The sequence below is a fragment of the Mobula hypostoma genome, chromosome 16, assembly GCF_963921235.1.
Source record: "Mobula hypostoma chromosome 16, sMobHyp1.1, whole genome shotgun sequence".
In the NCBI taxonomy this organism is placed as follows: domain Eukaryota; kingdom Metazoa; phylum Chordata; class Chondrichthyes; order Myliobatiformes; family Myliobatidae; genus Mobula; species Mobula hypostoma.
Window position 1 is genome coordinate 45,324,055 of NC_086112.1, and position 15,805 is coordinate 45,339,859.

General features: G+C 39.7%; 1 protein-coding gene across 12 annotated transcripts in view; it reads left to right on the top strand.

The window, feature by feature from the left end:
• The window catches only part of aopep (aminopeptidase O (putative)), a 295,893-nt gene that overhangs the window by 131,293 nt on the left and 148,795 nt on the right, over positions 1-15,805 (top strand). For all 12 annotated transcript variants that reach the window (XR_010020603.1, XR_010020602.1, XM_063068847.1 and 9 more), the window contains one exon: positions 107-196. Coding sequence is in view for 10 of the 12 variants with exons in the window: in XM_063068847.1 (XP_062924917.1) it covers positions 107-196 (90 nt within the window). In the remaining 2 variants the exon portion in view is untranslated. The remainder of the gene's footprint in view (positions 1-106; positions 197-15,805) is intronic.

Consider the following 15,805-nt stretch of genomic DNA (forward strand, 5'->3'; position numbering starts at 1 on the left):
CTCTGTTTGATTCCATTGTGCTAAAATATAATCCCGGAGGAATTTTGGGGGTGGGGGGGGGGTAAAACTTGTATCTTTCCGTAACCTCACTTACTGTTGACATTAGGTGACAAAATGGGTCACGATCGATGAAAAGGTCAGAAAAGGCTCCCGCAAAAGGAAGCGCAACCGCAAGGACGAGGTGACTTTCAGAGAGGTATGTATGCGAAAGTTGTCTGGAAATATCCTGAACTACTGTAAATTATGTTATCGCCCATTCCCAAGTGGTTAGGCATAGAGAGGCTCTAAACTTGCAAACAAAGGAAAATCACCGTGTAGGATATTTAGAGCACTTAGAAAATATATTTCTATATATTCCCGTAATTTTCAGTATTTTAAAATAAATTGTTAATATTTAAATAGCGACTACTGTCATTTCCTTGAATCAGCCTTTTTGCATATTATTTGAAAAGCTGGAATCTATATAACAAAGAGTTCTTAAAAGCGAAGGAGGGCGTTGTAACTTGTTTTATTGTAGTGAACAAGTAGTGAAAAAAATGCATTTAACAGACAATGTTAGTTCCAGTAATAAGTGATATAAGTATTTGGTGCAATGTAGAGTAGTCAAATAAAGTTGTAGTTTTTAAAGTAGAGCCAGTTATACCTGTTTATGGCTGTTTTTAAATTAAGTATTTTCCATGTTTTATTTTGCCATTTTTCTCTTCCCATCCTTTGTGTATGTTTTTGGAAGGGTTTTCTAGTGTTTGCTTCATTGCCGGCTTTGCTGTCTTACTAACTTGTTTGATCAGACTTTTTTTTGTTTGATCACAGTCATCATAGTTGGGTCTCATGTCATTGACCAACAAAGGAAAAATTTCCAAGATTAGTGATTGCTTGGATGAATGTTAAACTTTTGATAATATTCAAGTAGTTTTCAATAAATATTTAAATTAACTCAGTATTGTGGACTTGTGGTCTGACTTCATCCTGAGCATACTGGTCACCAAGAAATAGCTAAGACACTCAAGCCTCAGTGGCAATGCATTGAAGGACCATGTCACTGTTTCCTAGAGGACTGATAGAAGAGAGCAGTCTGCAGTAACACATACTCCTCAGCAATGGATCAAAGTTCTGAAGGAAGGCTTGCTTACTTGTGCGGATAATGGCCTTGGAGTGTTACATTTGAAAACCTAGTTTTGTCCTTATACAGTTCTATCCCTCATCAGGAAGGCCTCAAAGCCCTCCGCTTCTTTCGTGACAGAACCAACCAGTCGCCCTGCACCACAACCCTTCTCCATCTGGCAGAACTGGTCCTCACTCTGCACAATTTTTTCTTTGGCTCCTCCCGCTTTCCCCAAACCCTGAGGCACTTTCATGGGCCCAAGCTATGCCTGCCTCTTTGGCCATATAGAGCAGTCTGTGTTCGAAGCCTTCACTGGTTGTACTCCCAACTCTTCCTCTGCTATATTGACAACTGCATTGGTGCTGCTTCATGCACCCTTGCTGAGCTGGTCAATTTTATCAATTTTGCTGCTAATATCCACCCTGCCCTCAAATTCAGTTGGTCCATCTCTGACACCTCCCCCTCCCCTTTCGAAATCTCTCTCTCTCTCTCTCTCTCTCTCTCCCTCTCTCCCTCTCTCCCTCTCTCCCTCTCTCCCTCTCTCCCTCTCTCCCTCTCTCCCTCTCTCCCTCTCTCCCTCTCTCCCTCTCTCCCTCTCTCCCTCTCTCCCTCTCTCCCTCTCTCCCTCTCTCCCTCTCTCCCTCTCTCCCTCTCTCCCTCTCTCCCTCTCTCCCTCTCTCCCTCTCTCCCTCTCTCCCTCTCTCCCTCTCTCCCTCTCTCCCTCTCTCCCTCTCTCCCTCTCTCCCTCTCTCCCTCTCTCCCTCTCTCCCTCTCTCCCTCTCTCCCTCTCTCCCTCTCTCCCTCTCTCCCTCTCTCCCTCTCTCCCTCTCTCCCTCTCTTCCTCTCTCTCCTCTCCCCTCTCCCCCCCCCCAATCTCTGGAGACAAACTGTCAACCAGCATCTTTTATAAACCTACTGATTCCCATAGTTATCTTGACTTTACCTCTTCCTGCCCTACCTCCAGTAAAAATGCTATTTTCTCAGTTTTATTGACTCCGCTGCATCTGTTCTCAGGGTGCAGCTTTCCATTCCAGGACATCAGAGATGTCCTCCTCCTTTAAAGCACGTGGTTTCCCTCCCTGCACTACTGATGCTGCCCTCACCTCCATCTCGTCTCACCCCAATTTCCCCCCGTCCCTCTTGTCCTTACCTACTGTCAGTCTCCATATCCAATACATTATCCTCTGCAACTTCCACCATCTCCAAAGGGATCCTACCACTAAAAATACCTTTAGCACCCCCCACTCTCTGCGATTCCCTTGTCTATTCACCCCTTGCTGCTAATCTCCCTCCCAGCACTTATCCCTGTAAGCTGTCTAAGAGCTACACTTGCACCTACACCCCCTCCCTCACTTCCATTCATGGCCCCAAACAGTCCTTCCAGGTGAGGCAATACTTCACCTGCAGATCTGCTGGGGTCATCTTTTGTGTCCAGTGCTTTCAGTGCAGCCTCCTCTACATTGGTGAGATCCGCTGAAAATTGGAGGACCGCTTTGCTGAGCAACTCCGCACTACCCGCGGCAATCCAGTGGCCAATTCCCGTTTCAACGTGTCGATCCATGTCTTCCTCTTGTGCCAAGACGAGGCCGCCCTCAGGGTGGAGGAGCAACACCTTTATACCATCTGGGTTCCCCCCCCCCCCCACCGACCTGATGGTATGAATATCAATTTCACCTGGTGAACAAAATTCCCTCTGTTCCCTCATTCTTCATCCCCCTTCCCCACCAGCCACTCGTGTTCCACCCCCCCTCCCCCGGTTCTCCCCTCCCGTGTTCCCCCCTCCCCCGGTTCTCCCCTCCCGTGTTCCCCCCTCCCCCGGTTCTCCCCTCCCGTGTTCCCCCCCTCCGGTTCTCCCCTCCCGTGGCCCCCCTCCCCTGGTTCTACCCTCCATTTACCCCCCTCCCGTGTGTCCCCCAGTTCTCCCCTCCCGTGTCTCTCCCCCCCCCCGGGTTCTCCTCTCCCGTATTCCCATGGTTCTCTCCTCCCGTACCCCCACCCCACCGTACCCCTGCTCCCTTCCCCTTCCTTCCATCCCAACCCCTGTTCCCCTGTATCCTTTCCCCCATACCCCACCCCCTTCCCCCAAACCCACACCCCTGTATCCCTACCCCACTCCCTGTACCCCTAACCTCTGTACTCCCACCCTCTTACCCCACTTACCCCTATCCCCCTTCCCTCCATACCCCCACTCCCCTTCCCTCACTCCCCTTCCCCCTTTCCCCTGGTTCTGTCTCCTCCCCCCTTTCCCATCATCCTCCACCTGCCTATTATTTCTCCCTGGGCCCCTTCCTCCCTCTCTTTCTCCTATGGTGCACTCTCCTCTTCTATCAGACTGTTTCTTCTCTAGCCCTTGACCTTTCCCCCCCACCTTGATTCACTTATCACCTTCTAGCTATCCTTGTTACCCTCCTTCCACCTTTTTATTTAGGCATCTGCCCCATTCCCTCTCAGTCCCGAAGAAGGACAACGACCCAAAACGTCAACTATTTACTCTTTTCCATGGATGCTGGCTGACCTGAGTTTCTCCAGCATGGTGTGTGTGTGTGTGTGTGTGTGTGTGTTGCTTTGGATTTCCAGTATGTGCCAACTTTCTTGAGTTTTTAAAGCATAGTAATGGCTGTCCGAATATGGGGCTAATCTGGTTTAGGCCATGTTTGGAAATTCTGTCAGGCCATTTATGTGAGCATACTAGCTGGTTTATTCTTGAGTAACTGAAATAAATGATCGCATGAGCCCCACCAAATTTAAAACTTGTGCTGGTGTTCAGTAATTGGGAAATACGTCCAATCTGCGTATGACTGAATATTTGTACATGAATGTCTGACTGTTCCAGTTTGAGAATAGTGTTGGTAGCTTAAATGCCAACTGAGTTGTTATTAATGCAAAACAGATCTAAAATATGGCATGTGAATTGTTATCTTGAGAAGTAATTTTAAACTGTGGATAATTTTATTAACATTTGCATTTAAATACATTTGGTGAATCTTATAACCATTGAACTAGAGGTAGCTACTGTGAAGATGTGGATCACTGGTAGTCATTCTCAATATTATGATAGAGATTTAATATTATTGACAACAGAATTGATCTCCCTGTACCGTATTTCAGAACACTCCCTTAACTTGAGGTGCCAAAAGTCAACTTTTGAGCTTGTGTGATTTTACTTTGCTCTTTTCCCACAAGAGTAAATTTTAAACTGTGAACAGTGACTTTGCCAGACACATAGTAGTTTTAATATTATTGGTATATACTTAGTTGGAATTGAATTGCTGGAAACAGATCTTGATGTTTATACTTCAATTCAGTTTTGCGATTGGTTTACTTTATTGTCACCAAACAATTGATACTAGAGCGTACAATAATCACAGCAATAGTTGATTCTGCGCTTCGTGCTCCCTGGAGCACAAATCAATAGTAAATATTAAAAATTTAAATTATAAATCATAAATAGAAAATAGAAAAGGGAGAGTAAGATAGTGCAAAAAATCTGAGGATATTTGGACGGTACGGCCCAGATCCGTTTTGTGTCTGTAGTACTAAATTGAACAAATGTAAGCAAGAGACGCTTGGCATTTGGTGCTCCTCGTGAGAACTGCTAATTGCAAGAAGGACATATTGGGAAATCACAGCTCTAGAGTACGAGATAACCTGTTCATTAATCTTAATGAGGGGAACATCACAGGCTGAGGACGAGCAATGTACTTATTTATGTCCTCTGTTGCCAGGAAATTCGCACTAAAATTCCACACCTCTTCAAATTTGTTCCAAATTGTACTCCGTTTGCTATATCACTCATTTATCTCCCTTTTATATCATTCCCCAGTGCTTAATTTCCCACCTACCTTTATATTGTCAACAAACGTGGAGGTGTGACACTTGGTGTCTTTGCATTAGCTAATGTCAGAAATGATAAATATCTGAAGTTCAAACACTGCTCCTTCACATAGTTGGTAGAATAAGCTAATCTTTGAAAATGCAATACAAATCATATTTTAGATGTTTAACCTCTTTAAATGAAGTGTATACATTTTGGGAATGTTGGTGTTCTGTCTGTTATACAGGATTATATTTAATTGTAGAAGTGAGCAGATTTGAAGGAGGTTGAGTTTGAAACATAGTATATAAATATTGGTGTTAATTTATCTCCAAGTTTTTAAGTAGAACTTTTTGTTTAATATAGACTAGTTCAATTTATGCTTGGCAATTGTTTTGTACACAAGAAAAAAATTATTTTGTTCAGGTCATTTTAAAAGTTGTGTATCAGCTTGTTAATATATACCTTATGACTAATGTTTGCAGAGAAATGAATAGAATTAAGTCTGCTCATCGGAAGAAAATAGTCTATATTCAGATTTATTACACATACATACTAGGGATTCCAGTTCTATTTATTTGAAGTACATAATGATTAATATGTGCTATCTGTAGAAGTATTTGAATTATGTTTCAGGGCAAAAACAGCTTATCATTCGGAAAAAAACCTACAAGTTTAAACAAGTTGCGTCAAGATTTACAGCTTACTTTGAAAGTACACATCATAGCAATTTTAAGACTGTCTTAACAAGTCAAGGCTTCATTATTTAGAATGAATTATTGATGTGTGATGAGCTTGTTGGAGCCAGCAGGAGGCTATGTGGAAATAATCCACAATAGCCTGATTTAAGTTAATGACTGTTTTATAATTCAACATTTATAGGTTGAGACTTGTGCTTTTATATATGACAAGAAAGAAGGATATTACCAGAAGATTCCATTCAGGCTTAAAGATGAAATGAAACAATGGAGATTAAATTCAATTTCTGAATCTTACTTACTGATAACATTGTCCCCAAATATCACAAGCAGATGGGCCTTAGAAGTATTATTAAACAAACATTTTGAGATACTAGCCCATAAATTAGAAGTGTTTAATATAACGTAGCATTTTTGGGAGCCATTGTTTTTAAGGCGAATGCATTTCTATTGATATTTTAAGATATCAAGTTGCATTTATTTATTTTAGAGTTTTGAATAATTCCAGTATGAAAATAGTGAAGCTTTGATCTGTTAGCAGTTTAATTCAGAGTAAAAACATTTTATAACTTCCTTTTGTGGTATATTCATTCCACCCTCTGGGATAATGTGAACTACTTTCTTGTGGCTTTACTTCCTGATTTTATTTTCCTCAAAGTAATTTTTCCTAAATTAAACTGTTATCACAAATGAGATTATTAGTGAGAACCTCCAAGTACACTAGATTCCTCTCATGAAGAAGCTTGCAAGTTTATCCTGGTGGAACATCTGAACCATTCACCCAGTGATATTCTGAAACTGTAGATTCTCATTAACATGCAGAATTGCTTTTAGTTGTTGCTCATTCTCGGATGATGGATTAATAGCTAGCAAATGCAAACAACCTTCATAAACACTATAACATCTTTTCACTCGCATGGTTTTCTACAAACTAAATAACACATAAGGAAGTAAGAGCTGTGTTTTTCATCCGTTTGGGTTTTACCAGATGGAATCTGATTAATATGAGAATTGGATTTTAAATTGATGCGAGTTCATAAATTGCAAAAGCACACACCAATCTTATCAAAATTCCAAATGAAGCTACATAAATACATCTATCTGAGTTTTATCCCTGTAAGATCAATTGCTTGGCATTAAAGTTAAAGGAAATTATTTTTATTATATTGGGCCAAGTTTTCCTGACAAATAACCAGGGACTGCTAGCTGTGAGCTTTTCACAACTTGGCACACTTTGGATTTCTGTGTGGCACGAGATTTAAAAGCAAATGGAGGTCATGTGCCACTGTGTCTGTTCTGTTGCTGGATTCACAATCGAGTACAGTGGCAGATCAATGATGTGCTGAGGAAAGGACTTGGATACATTTTGCATCCTGCTGTTGGTCTAATGCCAGCTGCGCATGATAATGAAGTGATGACCCTGTGGATTTAAACGGGACTGAGAACTGTGCAGAGAAAGTAGGTGCAGGTTGATACTTTTTTTTTGTTTTTAAAGGTTAGTCTCAGGATATGACAATCAGGGCCTTGCTGGAGGCCTGTCAGATGTGGAGATACTCCTCATTCAATTAACTTCATCCATAGGAAATAAGTGTGTGTCGGTGGGGACTGCAGGCAGTGAATCTGAGTAATGGGCTAAATCCAGTTGTCTTTTTTTTCCATTATTTGTGTAGATTTCATCTCTGTAGCCACACCAACCCTTTAATCTAATTTTCTTATAGTACTATGCGATATCAGGTGGGGGGGGGGTGGAGATGTGTCTCTACCAAAGGAGCAAAGGAATTGTAAGGTGCTCCTTCCCTCCACTAGCCTGAAGCTCAACCTTGGGCAAGATGTAGTGCCCCCTTTGTGCACTGACTTAGCGCCCCCTCTCCCCCGAATCAGGGTCACATGAACCCATGAGAGCAGATGATGGATGGTTGTATGAGCAGCTGGTGCATATCACAAGTCCTGGTTATGCAACCACTGACACCAGGTAGGCAATCTCTGAAGAGTATTGATAATGGCTGGGGTCACCTGTCTTGTAAAGACACTGCCCAGAAAAAGGCAATGGCTAATGACCGTTGTAGAAAAGTTTGCCAAGAACAAACATGGTCATGGATAGAGAAAAGAATAAGAAAAACAGCATGGTGGTGGTGGGGGTGGGGGGGGCGGTTTCTTCCCCACAGGCAACAAGCCCATTATTGCCCACGTCATACAACATAGCACTTAATGATCGTGAGGACTATGTGACAAAGAATGCATTAGTACTGCACAGTTGGATATTAGAGAAATCTGGTTTTAGTCTGCTCTGTTATTTATAATTCATAATGCATCATTCTGAATGTTCTATTTTTATGGAACTATCTATGTGACTATTGTTACTGCTTTTCTAAACTCTGTACAGGCCCTCTCCATGAGCATCCTCCTCAGTTTGAGTAGAACATTTGCCATGGCAACAGAAATATGGTCTCACCTTGATCAGTATGATTCAGATCATATTATGTAGTAGTTTCACAAGTTGCACAATTCACTATTCCTCCTTTTTGTAGCTTCCAACTGTTCTTAAATGTTATTTACTGTTCAACATTAAGATCCTGATCTACCTCGGCTTCTAGCCAAGTCTCTGTAATGATCATCATATTTGTATATTTGTATATTTCTATATTTTTGTTTCATCTTTTTTATCAACAATTATTGACCAGTGGCATAAATCACAGGGTGCCAGTGAGAATAATGTAGTCACGTTAGTGCTTATGCTCTTAACTAAACAAATATATAAATTAGAAGTTCAGGAGTTGCATAGGAAGATGGGGTTTTGAGAGGAAATTCTAGAGGTTGGGAGCATGTATTTCAGTTCATAAACAGCTCCCTGTATAAAACAATTTCTCCACATCTCCATTGGTTTTGTTAATTACCAGAAATCTGTTTTGTCTCATTACTAATCTTATGTCAGTAAAAAGATCTTCCCCTTACTTATACTATCAAAACCTGTAATTTTGAGCCTTTTGCTCATATTCAATCTAATATCCAACTATTTTTGCACCAAGCAGATACAACAGATAAATAACAAAACAAACCACAGATGCCCTTAATAATCTACACCTTTTATATAGATATTCTGCATAATCATGCAGTTAAGGACAAAGTAGTGTGTATCCATTGTCAGTCAATTAAATAAAATAAAATACTGAAAACCCAAAATTGCCAAATTCAAAACTAGTCAAAAGGCTTTTGTCTCACTGGTACAGCTTATACATATTCAGGACCGACATAACATTCATCTCCTCTTTCACTCATTATCAGTGAATTAAAATATTAACAGAATTGAAACATAGATACCCACTTGTTATGTCCAATAAAAATCTAGTTAGTGGTAGAGCCAAACCTAACCTATTGCATTTCTTTACCACCTACTTATGTATATTCTTTTTCTATTTCAGAAGTAAATGTGCTCTTAATCATCAACACTTATCCCTTCCTATTCCTTGTATTTGTTGTCAATATGAACATCATCCCATAAATAAGTTGGACCTTTCCACAGAAGTTAATTATTGGTGTCCTTAAAGCAATAGTGAGAAATGACCTAAATTTAGGAAACCAAGATACAGAAACTGTTTGGAAAGAAATGATAAATAATAAAGGGGGGAGAAAAAGCACTTGTTGGAGCAGATATTGGTATCCTCAGAGCAATCAGATGGTAGGACAGAATTTAAAGGAAGAACTAAAGGAGATTGTTAGAAAGCTATGGCAATAATCTCAGGGTATTTTAACTTTATAGACTTGAAAATTTTGATAAGCAAATGTATCCTAACAGAGGTTTTCATAAGTGTTTCAACAAGATAACTTTGTTTAGAGCATGTTTTGGAGCAACCAGAGAATAAGCTATGCGAGATATGGTATTGTCCAACAGGATTAATTAGTGTGAAGGCATCCCAAAGAAGTAGTGAATGAATTTTATATTCAGTTTGAGCTCGTGAACTGAGAGTGGATGAAAGCAGAGCTAGCTAATGTGAAGTAGCAGATGAGGTGATGGGATTGCTCAGTCTTAAAGCAGTTACAGACATCTACAGGAACTTTTCAGAATGCCCCGAATAGATTCTTTCCAACAAGAGAGAGAGAAAATATCTCAAGGAGCGATAGTATAATTTAGGGTTAGCTGAAATGTTGAAGATAGTTATAAACATAAAGAGAAGAAGCATATAGTTATGCAGAGAGGGTGGTTGATCTGGAAATTTGACAGAATATATAAAAAAGAATAACAAAATGATAAAAAAATTAGGATGGAGGAAAAAGAATGAGATAAAGCAAGTCAGTAAAATAAAGCAGTGGGAGTTAAAGAAATGATAGATGGTCGTCCAGTAAGTAAGCTTGCAGAATTAGTAATGACAAACAAGAAAAGAGATGAATGAATGGTAGAATTATAGAGCAATACAGCATGGATACAGGCACTTTAGCCCAACTAGTCTATGCTGACCACGGTGCTCACCCAGCTACTACCACTTCCCTGCGTTTGGCCCATATCCTTTCAAATCCTACCCATCCATTTACCTGTCTAAACACGTCTTAAATGATACATTTGTATCTACCTCAAGCACTTCAAACAGTATTAACAAAATATGGTAGACAGTGTTGAAGAAGGCGAGGTAGAGCTGGGGAACTCCACATATCAGGTCCAGGTATCTGCAGGAAGGACTGCCACAGAAGAAGTAATAATAAATTATCAAGAAAGTAGGAGACTGCAGAACCTTGAGGGGTTGTGGAAGTGGAGGAAGGTACAGAGATCGGAAGTAGTTAACCCATGATGAGATTTTGACCCATAAACTCGAGATTCTGCAGATGCAGGAAATAATATGTATCTACCTTCAATGTACTACAAGCAATTGTGTCATGACTTGAATGAAGGCAATAAAGGGATGGTTGCAAAATCTGATGCACAAAATGCAAGAAAGTAAAGTTGTGAAGAAGACAGAGGTTACTGAGGGATGTAAAGGGGTGATGAATGGGCAAAAATCTGGCAAATGGTGATTAAAGTGTAAAATTGTCTATTTTAATAGGAAAAATAAATGATTCATATTATGGTGAGAGATTGTAGAATTTTGAGGTGCAGAAGGCTTTGTTTATTAAGGATAAAAAGTTAGGGGTGAAATGTTAATCTTATTTGTAACTCAAATCATTTTTGGATTTTTAACCAAAACAAATATGCTCATTACTGAAATACAAGGGTAAAAGATTATCAATGGCCTAATATAATAGAAAAATAAATGTTATCATTTTCATGTTTATCAAATATAAGCTCCCTTGAACCTCTTATTAGGTAAAGTTTACCAAACTCTGAAATACATTTTTTTTTACCAGTTCCATTGATAACTTAGAATTGCCTTTTCCATTAGAAATCTAATATAAAAGAACAGTTGACAGCTTGTCACGAGGCATAATAATTAATATAGTCTATGTTTTCTTTTAATTTAACTTCTCTTCAGTAATAAGCACGAAGGATGACTGACTTGAACACTGTCATAGATTTACATGTTGATACAGGATCTCACTAAGATAATTTAGATGCTAATCCAGTTCCCTTCCTGATTTCTGTGATCAAACATAAAATCAGCCAGGATGTTAAATAAATATAAACCCATGATATACATATAAATAAGTTAAATGTAAAAGAATGAAATAAAAAGATCATAACAACTCCTGAAAAGAGAAATTAGGAAATACTCTCTAGAGTGAATGTGGTTTCATGTAGAAGCAATTTGAAAGTGTGTTTAGAAGGGTGTGGGGGCGGGTTTGGGTGTGGTGGGTGCGGAAAGGGAAGAGTCCTATAGAAACGTCCAGCTGTGAGTGAAGCAAGGGCGTATTTAAAAATGCTCATGACTTGATGTTTCCAACTGGTATAAAATAGTAACTATTTTTAATTACCATGCCTTGAAGTATTGTTAAGGAAAATTTATGTACTTGCCATTGTTGAAATAAAGGAGGTGGAATTTTAGGTCACTTTGAAGCTTTTAAATAAATCTTGAGGGTTAATTATTATTTTACAACATTGGGAGGAGTTGAGTAGGGATTTGTAAGCTTTTGGTCGTCATTGTGGAGGAAGTAGTGAACATCTAGGAAACAATAATAAATTAGAAATGTGAACTCCATAGTCAGAAAAAAGGAAACAAATCAGCGACCTGCAGCTGATAACCTACTGGATTTCCTTTTTCTGAGCAAAGGAAACACTTCATTTCTTCTTGGTGATGTAGATCAGAAAGTCAGTATAAATATGGCGGTTTATAGACTGTACAAAAATGATAGGCAGTGCAAGCAGAGAAACAGCAACAAATTTGTCCAAGGTTGGTGGTGTTAACTGTGATAGATAGCTCCTGAAATTAGGTTATGTATAAAAACTGGAATGCTTGTACTTAACAATGGCAAAGAAAGGTAAGAAAAGTTAATGGAATAGGTTCTGAGCCTGTGGCTGGGGAGTAGTTTGATAGATTGGTTGGATGTCTGAATATCACTGTAATTAACATTATGAATTATTTTAACTTTTCAAATCTTTAAAAGCTACTTCATATAAGGCATTTTGCAGCTCATTTTTTACTCTTGAACAATTCCAGATAGAGAAACCTTAAAGTAATATATAACCTTAAAGCAGTAAAATTATTAGTTGCATTATTACAATAATTACAGTAGAAAAATTGTAAAAAAATGTAAAATTATAGTGTAAATAATAGAAAAATTGTAAAATGTCCTCTCTGTGCTTGATTTTCATAGAATCACAGGATAATATAGCACAGGAGGGGGTCATTTGGCTTGTCAAGTCTATGCCAGCTCTATTTAAGACCAGTCCAAATATTCTCGTTCTTCCAGTCTCTCCCCGGTGACTATAAATGCTTTCCACTCAAATACTTATCCAGCTCTCTCTTGGATGCCCTGATTGAGTCTGCTATTTTTGACAGTGCATTCTAGCCCCATAACCAGTCACTGAATAAAAGTTTTATTGTTTTGTCATTCACCTTTATTCTCTGTCCCCTGGTTCCTAAACATAGTGCCAGAAGTGAGTAGTTCTTTTTACCTTCTGTCAAGTCCGCTCTTTAATACCTCCAATTTGTTCCCTCATAACCTCCCCGATTCTAAAGAAGATAACCCCAGCTTTTTCAATCCACGTATTGGTGAAATTCTCTTCTTGATTTTTTTTTGGTATGCACACTTTCTGAAGACTTCAGAGCTTTCCTAAACTGGAGCACCCCCATATAGAACTAGTACTCTATTATGGCCAAACCAGTGTTTAATGAAGGTTGTCATAACTCGTTTTCTACTTTACTCTTGCCTCTATTTCTAAAGCTCAGGATGCAATATTGGATCTCCTGTTAGGAAACGAATTAGGACAAGTGGCAGAAGTCTGTGTAGCGGAGCACTTTGGTTCCAGTGATCATAACACCATTAGTTTCAACTTGATCATGGACAAGGATAGATCTGGCCCTAGGGTTGAGGTTCTTAACTGGAAGAAGGCCAAATTTGAAGAAATGAGAAAGGATCTAAAAAGCGTGCATTGGGACAGGTTGTTCTTTGGCAAAGATGTGATTGGTAGGTGGGAAGCCTTCAAAGGAGAAATTTTGAGAGTGCAGAATTTGTATGTTCCTGTCAGGATTAAAGGCAAAGTGAATACGAATAAGGAACTTTGGTTCTCAAGGGATATTGCAACTCTGATAAAGAAGAAGAGGGAGTTGTATGACATGTATAGGAAGCAGGGAGTAAATAAGGTGCTTGAGGAGTATAAGAAGTGCAAGAAAATACTTAAGAAAGAAATCTAAGGAGGGCTAAAAGAAGACATGAGGTTGCCTTGGCAGTCAAAGTGAAGGATAATCCAAAGAGCTTTTACAGGTATATTAAGAGCAAAAGGATTGTAAGGGATAAAATTGGTCCTCTTGAAGATCAGAGTGGTCGGCTATGTGCGGAACCAAAGGAAATGGGGGAGATCTTAAGTAGGTTTTTTGCGTCTGTATTTACTAAGGAAACTGGCATGAAGTCTATGGAATTAAGGGAAACAAGTAGTGAGATCATGGAAACTGTACAGATCGAAAAGGAGGAGGTCCTTGCTGTCTTGAGGAAAATTAAAGTGGATAAATCCCCGGGACCTGACAGGGTGTTCCCTCGGACCTTGAAGGAGACTAGTGTTGAAATTGCAGGGCCCTGGCAGAAATATTTAAAATGTCGCTGTCTACAGGTGAGGTGCCGGAGGATTGGAGGGTGGCTCATGTTGTTCCGTTGTTTAAAAAAGGATCGAAAAGTAATCCGGGAAATTATAGGCCGGTAAATTTAACGTCAGTAGTAGATAAGTTATTGGAGGGAGTACTAAGAGACAGAATCTACAAGCATTTGGATAGACAGGGACTTATTAGGGAGAGTCAACATGGCTTTGTGCGTGGTAGGTCATGTTTGACCAATCTATTGGAGTTTTTCGAGGAGGTTACCAGGAAAGTGGATGGCAGTGGATATTGTCTACATGGACTTCAGTAAGGCCTTTGACAAGGTCCCGCATGGGAGGTTAGTTAGGAAAATTCAGTTGCTAGGTATACATGGAGAGGTGGTAAATTGGATTAGACATTGGCTCGATGGAAGAAGCCAAAGAGTGGTAGTAGAGAATTGCTTCTCCGAGTGGAGGCCTGTGACTAGTGGTGTGCCGCAGGGATCAGTGCTGGGTCCATTGTTATTTGTCATCTATATCAGTGATCTGGATGATAATGTGGTAAATTGGATCAGCAAATTTGCTGATGATACAAAGATTGGAGGTGTAGTAGACAGCGAGGAAGGTTTTCAGAGCCTGCAGAGAGACTTGGATCAGCTGGAAAAATGGGCTGAAAAATGGCAGATGGAATTTAATACAGACAAGTGTGAGGTATTGCATGTTGGAAGGACAAACCAAGGTAGAACATACAGGGTTAATGGTAAGGCACTGAGGAGTGCGGTGGAACAGAGGGATCTGGGAATACAGATACAAAATTCCCTAAAAGTGGCGTCACAGGAGAATAGGGTCGTAAAGAGAGCTTTTGGTACATTGGCCTGTACTAATTGAAGTATTGAGTATAAGAGCTGGAATGTTATGATGAGGTTGTATAAGGTATTGGTGAGGGCAAATCTGGAGTATTGTGTTCAGTTTTGGTCACCAAATTACAGGAAGGATATAAATAAGGTTGTAAGAGTGCAGAGAAGGTTTACAAGGATGTTGCCAGGACTTGAGAAACTCAGTTACAGAGAAAAGTTGAATAGGTTAGGACTTTATTCCCTGGAGCCTAGAAGAATGAGGGGAGATTTGATGGAGGTATATAAAATTATGTTGGGTATAGATAGAGTGAATGCAAGCAGGCTTTTTCCACTGAGGCAAGGGGAGAAAAAAACCAGAGGACATGGGTTAAGGGTGAGGGGGGGAAGTTTAAAGGGAACATTAGCGGGGGCTTCTTCACACAGAGAGTGGTGGGAGCATGGAATGAGCTGCCAGACGAGGTGGTAAATGGGGGTTCTTTTTTAACATTTAAGAATAAATTAGACAGATACATGGATGGGAGGTGTATGGAGGGATGTGGTCCGTGTGCATGTCAGTGGGACTAGGCAGAAAATGGTTCGGCACAGCCAAGAAGGGCCAAAAGGCCTGTTTCTGTGCTGTAGTTTCTATGGTTTACGAATGCATGTGTGTTTTCAAGTGCTTTTTCAACCTGTTTGATTACTTAACAATGGATATAACAATGCCCGTTCTCTCTGCTCTTATGCACCTTTCAAAATTGCCCTTCAGCTTTTACCCACCAAAATGTAACACTTCACATTTCTCACCATTAAGTAACGTGCTATGTATCTGCTCATTTTACCAGCTTCGTCTGTTTTCTTTCTATTACTAGCCCCATAAATATATTGTGAAAAGCTTATTACAATGGCAGTTGCTTCTTTCACTTTGTAAGAAATTTATCATTTAGATTCTCAAAATAGATTTCTCAAATTATTAAGATCTAAAAACATAATAGTTCAGCAATCACCAGTGGAATTCTTGTTTGGTCTCCATGTATTTTAATAAATTGCTTTGTTTTTTATTACCCAGCTCAGATCTGTAACATCTTGATTTAATTTGTCTTTTTAAAAGCTCCGCATGGCTACAAATGACAGTAACTATGTTATGAAAGGAAGCTTTAAACGGAGAATGCTTTTTCAAGCATTTGATCAATGGATTGAAAGAAT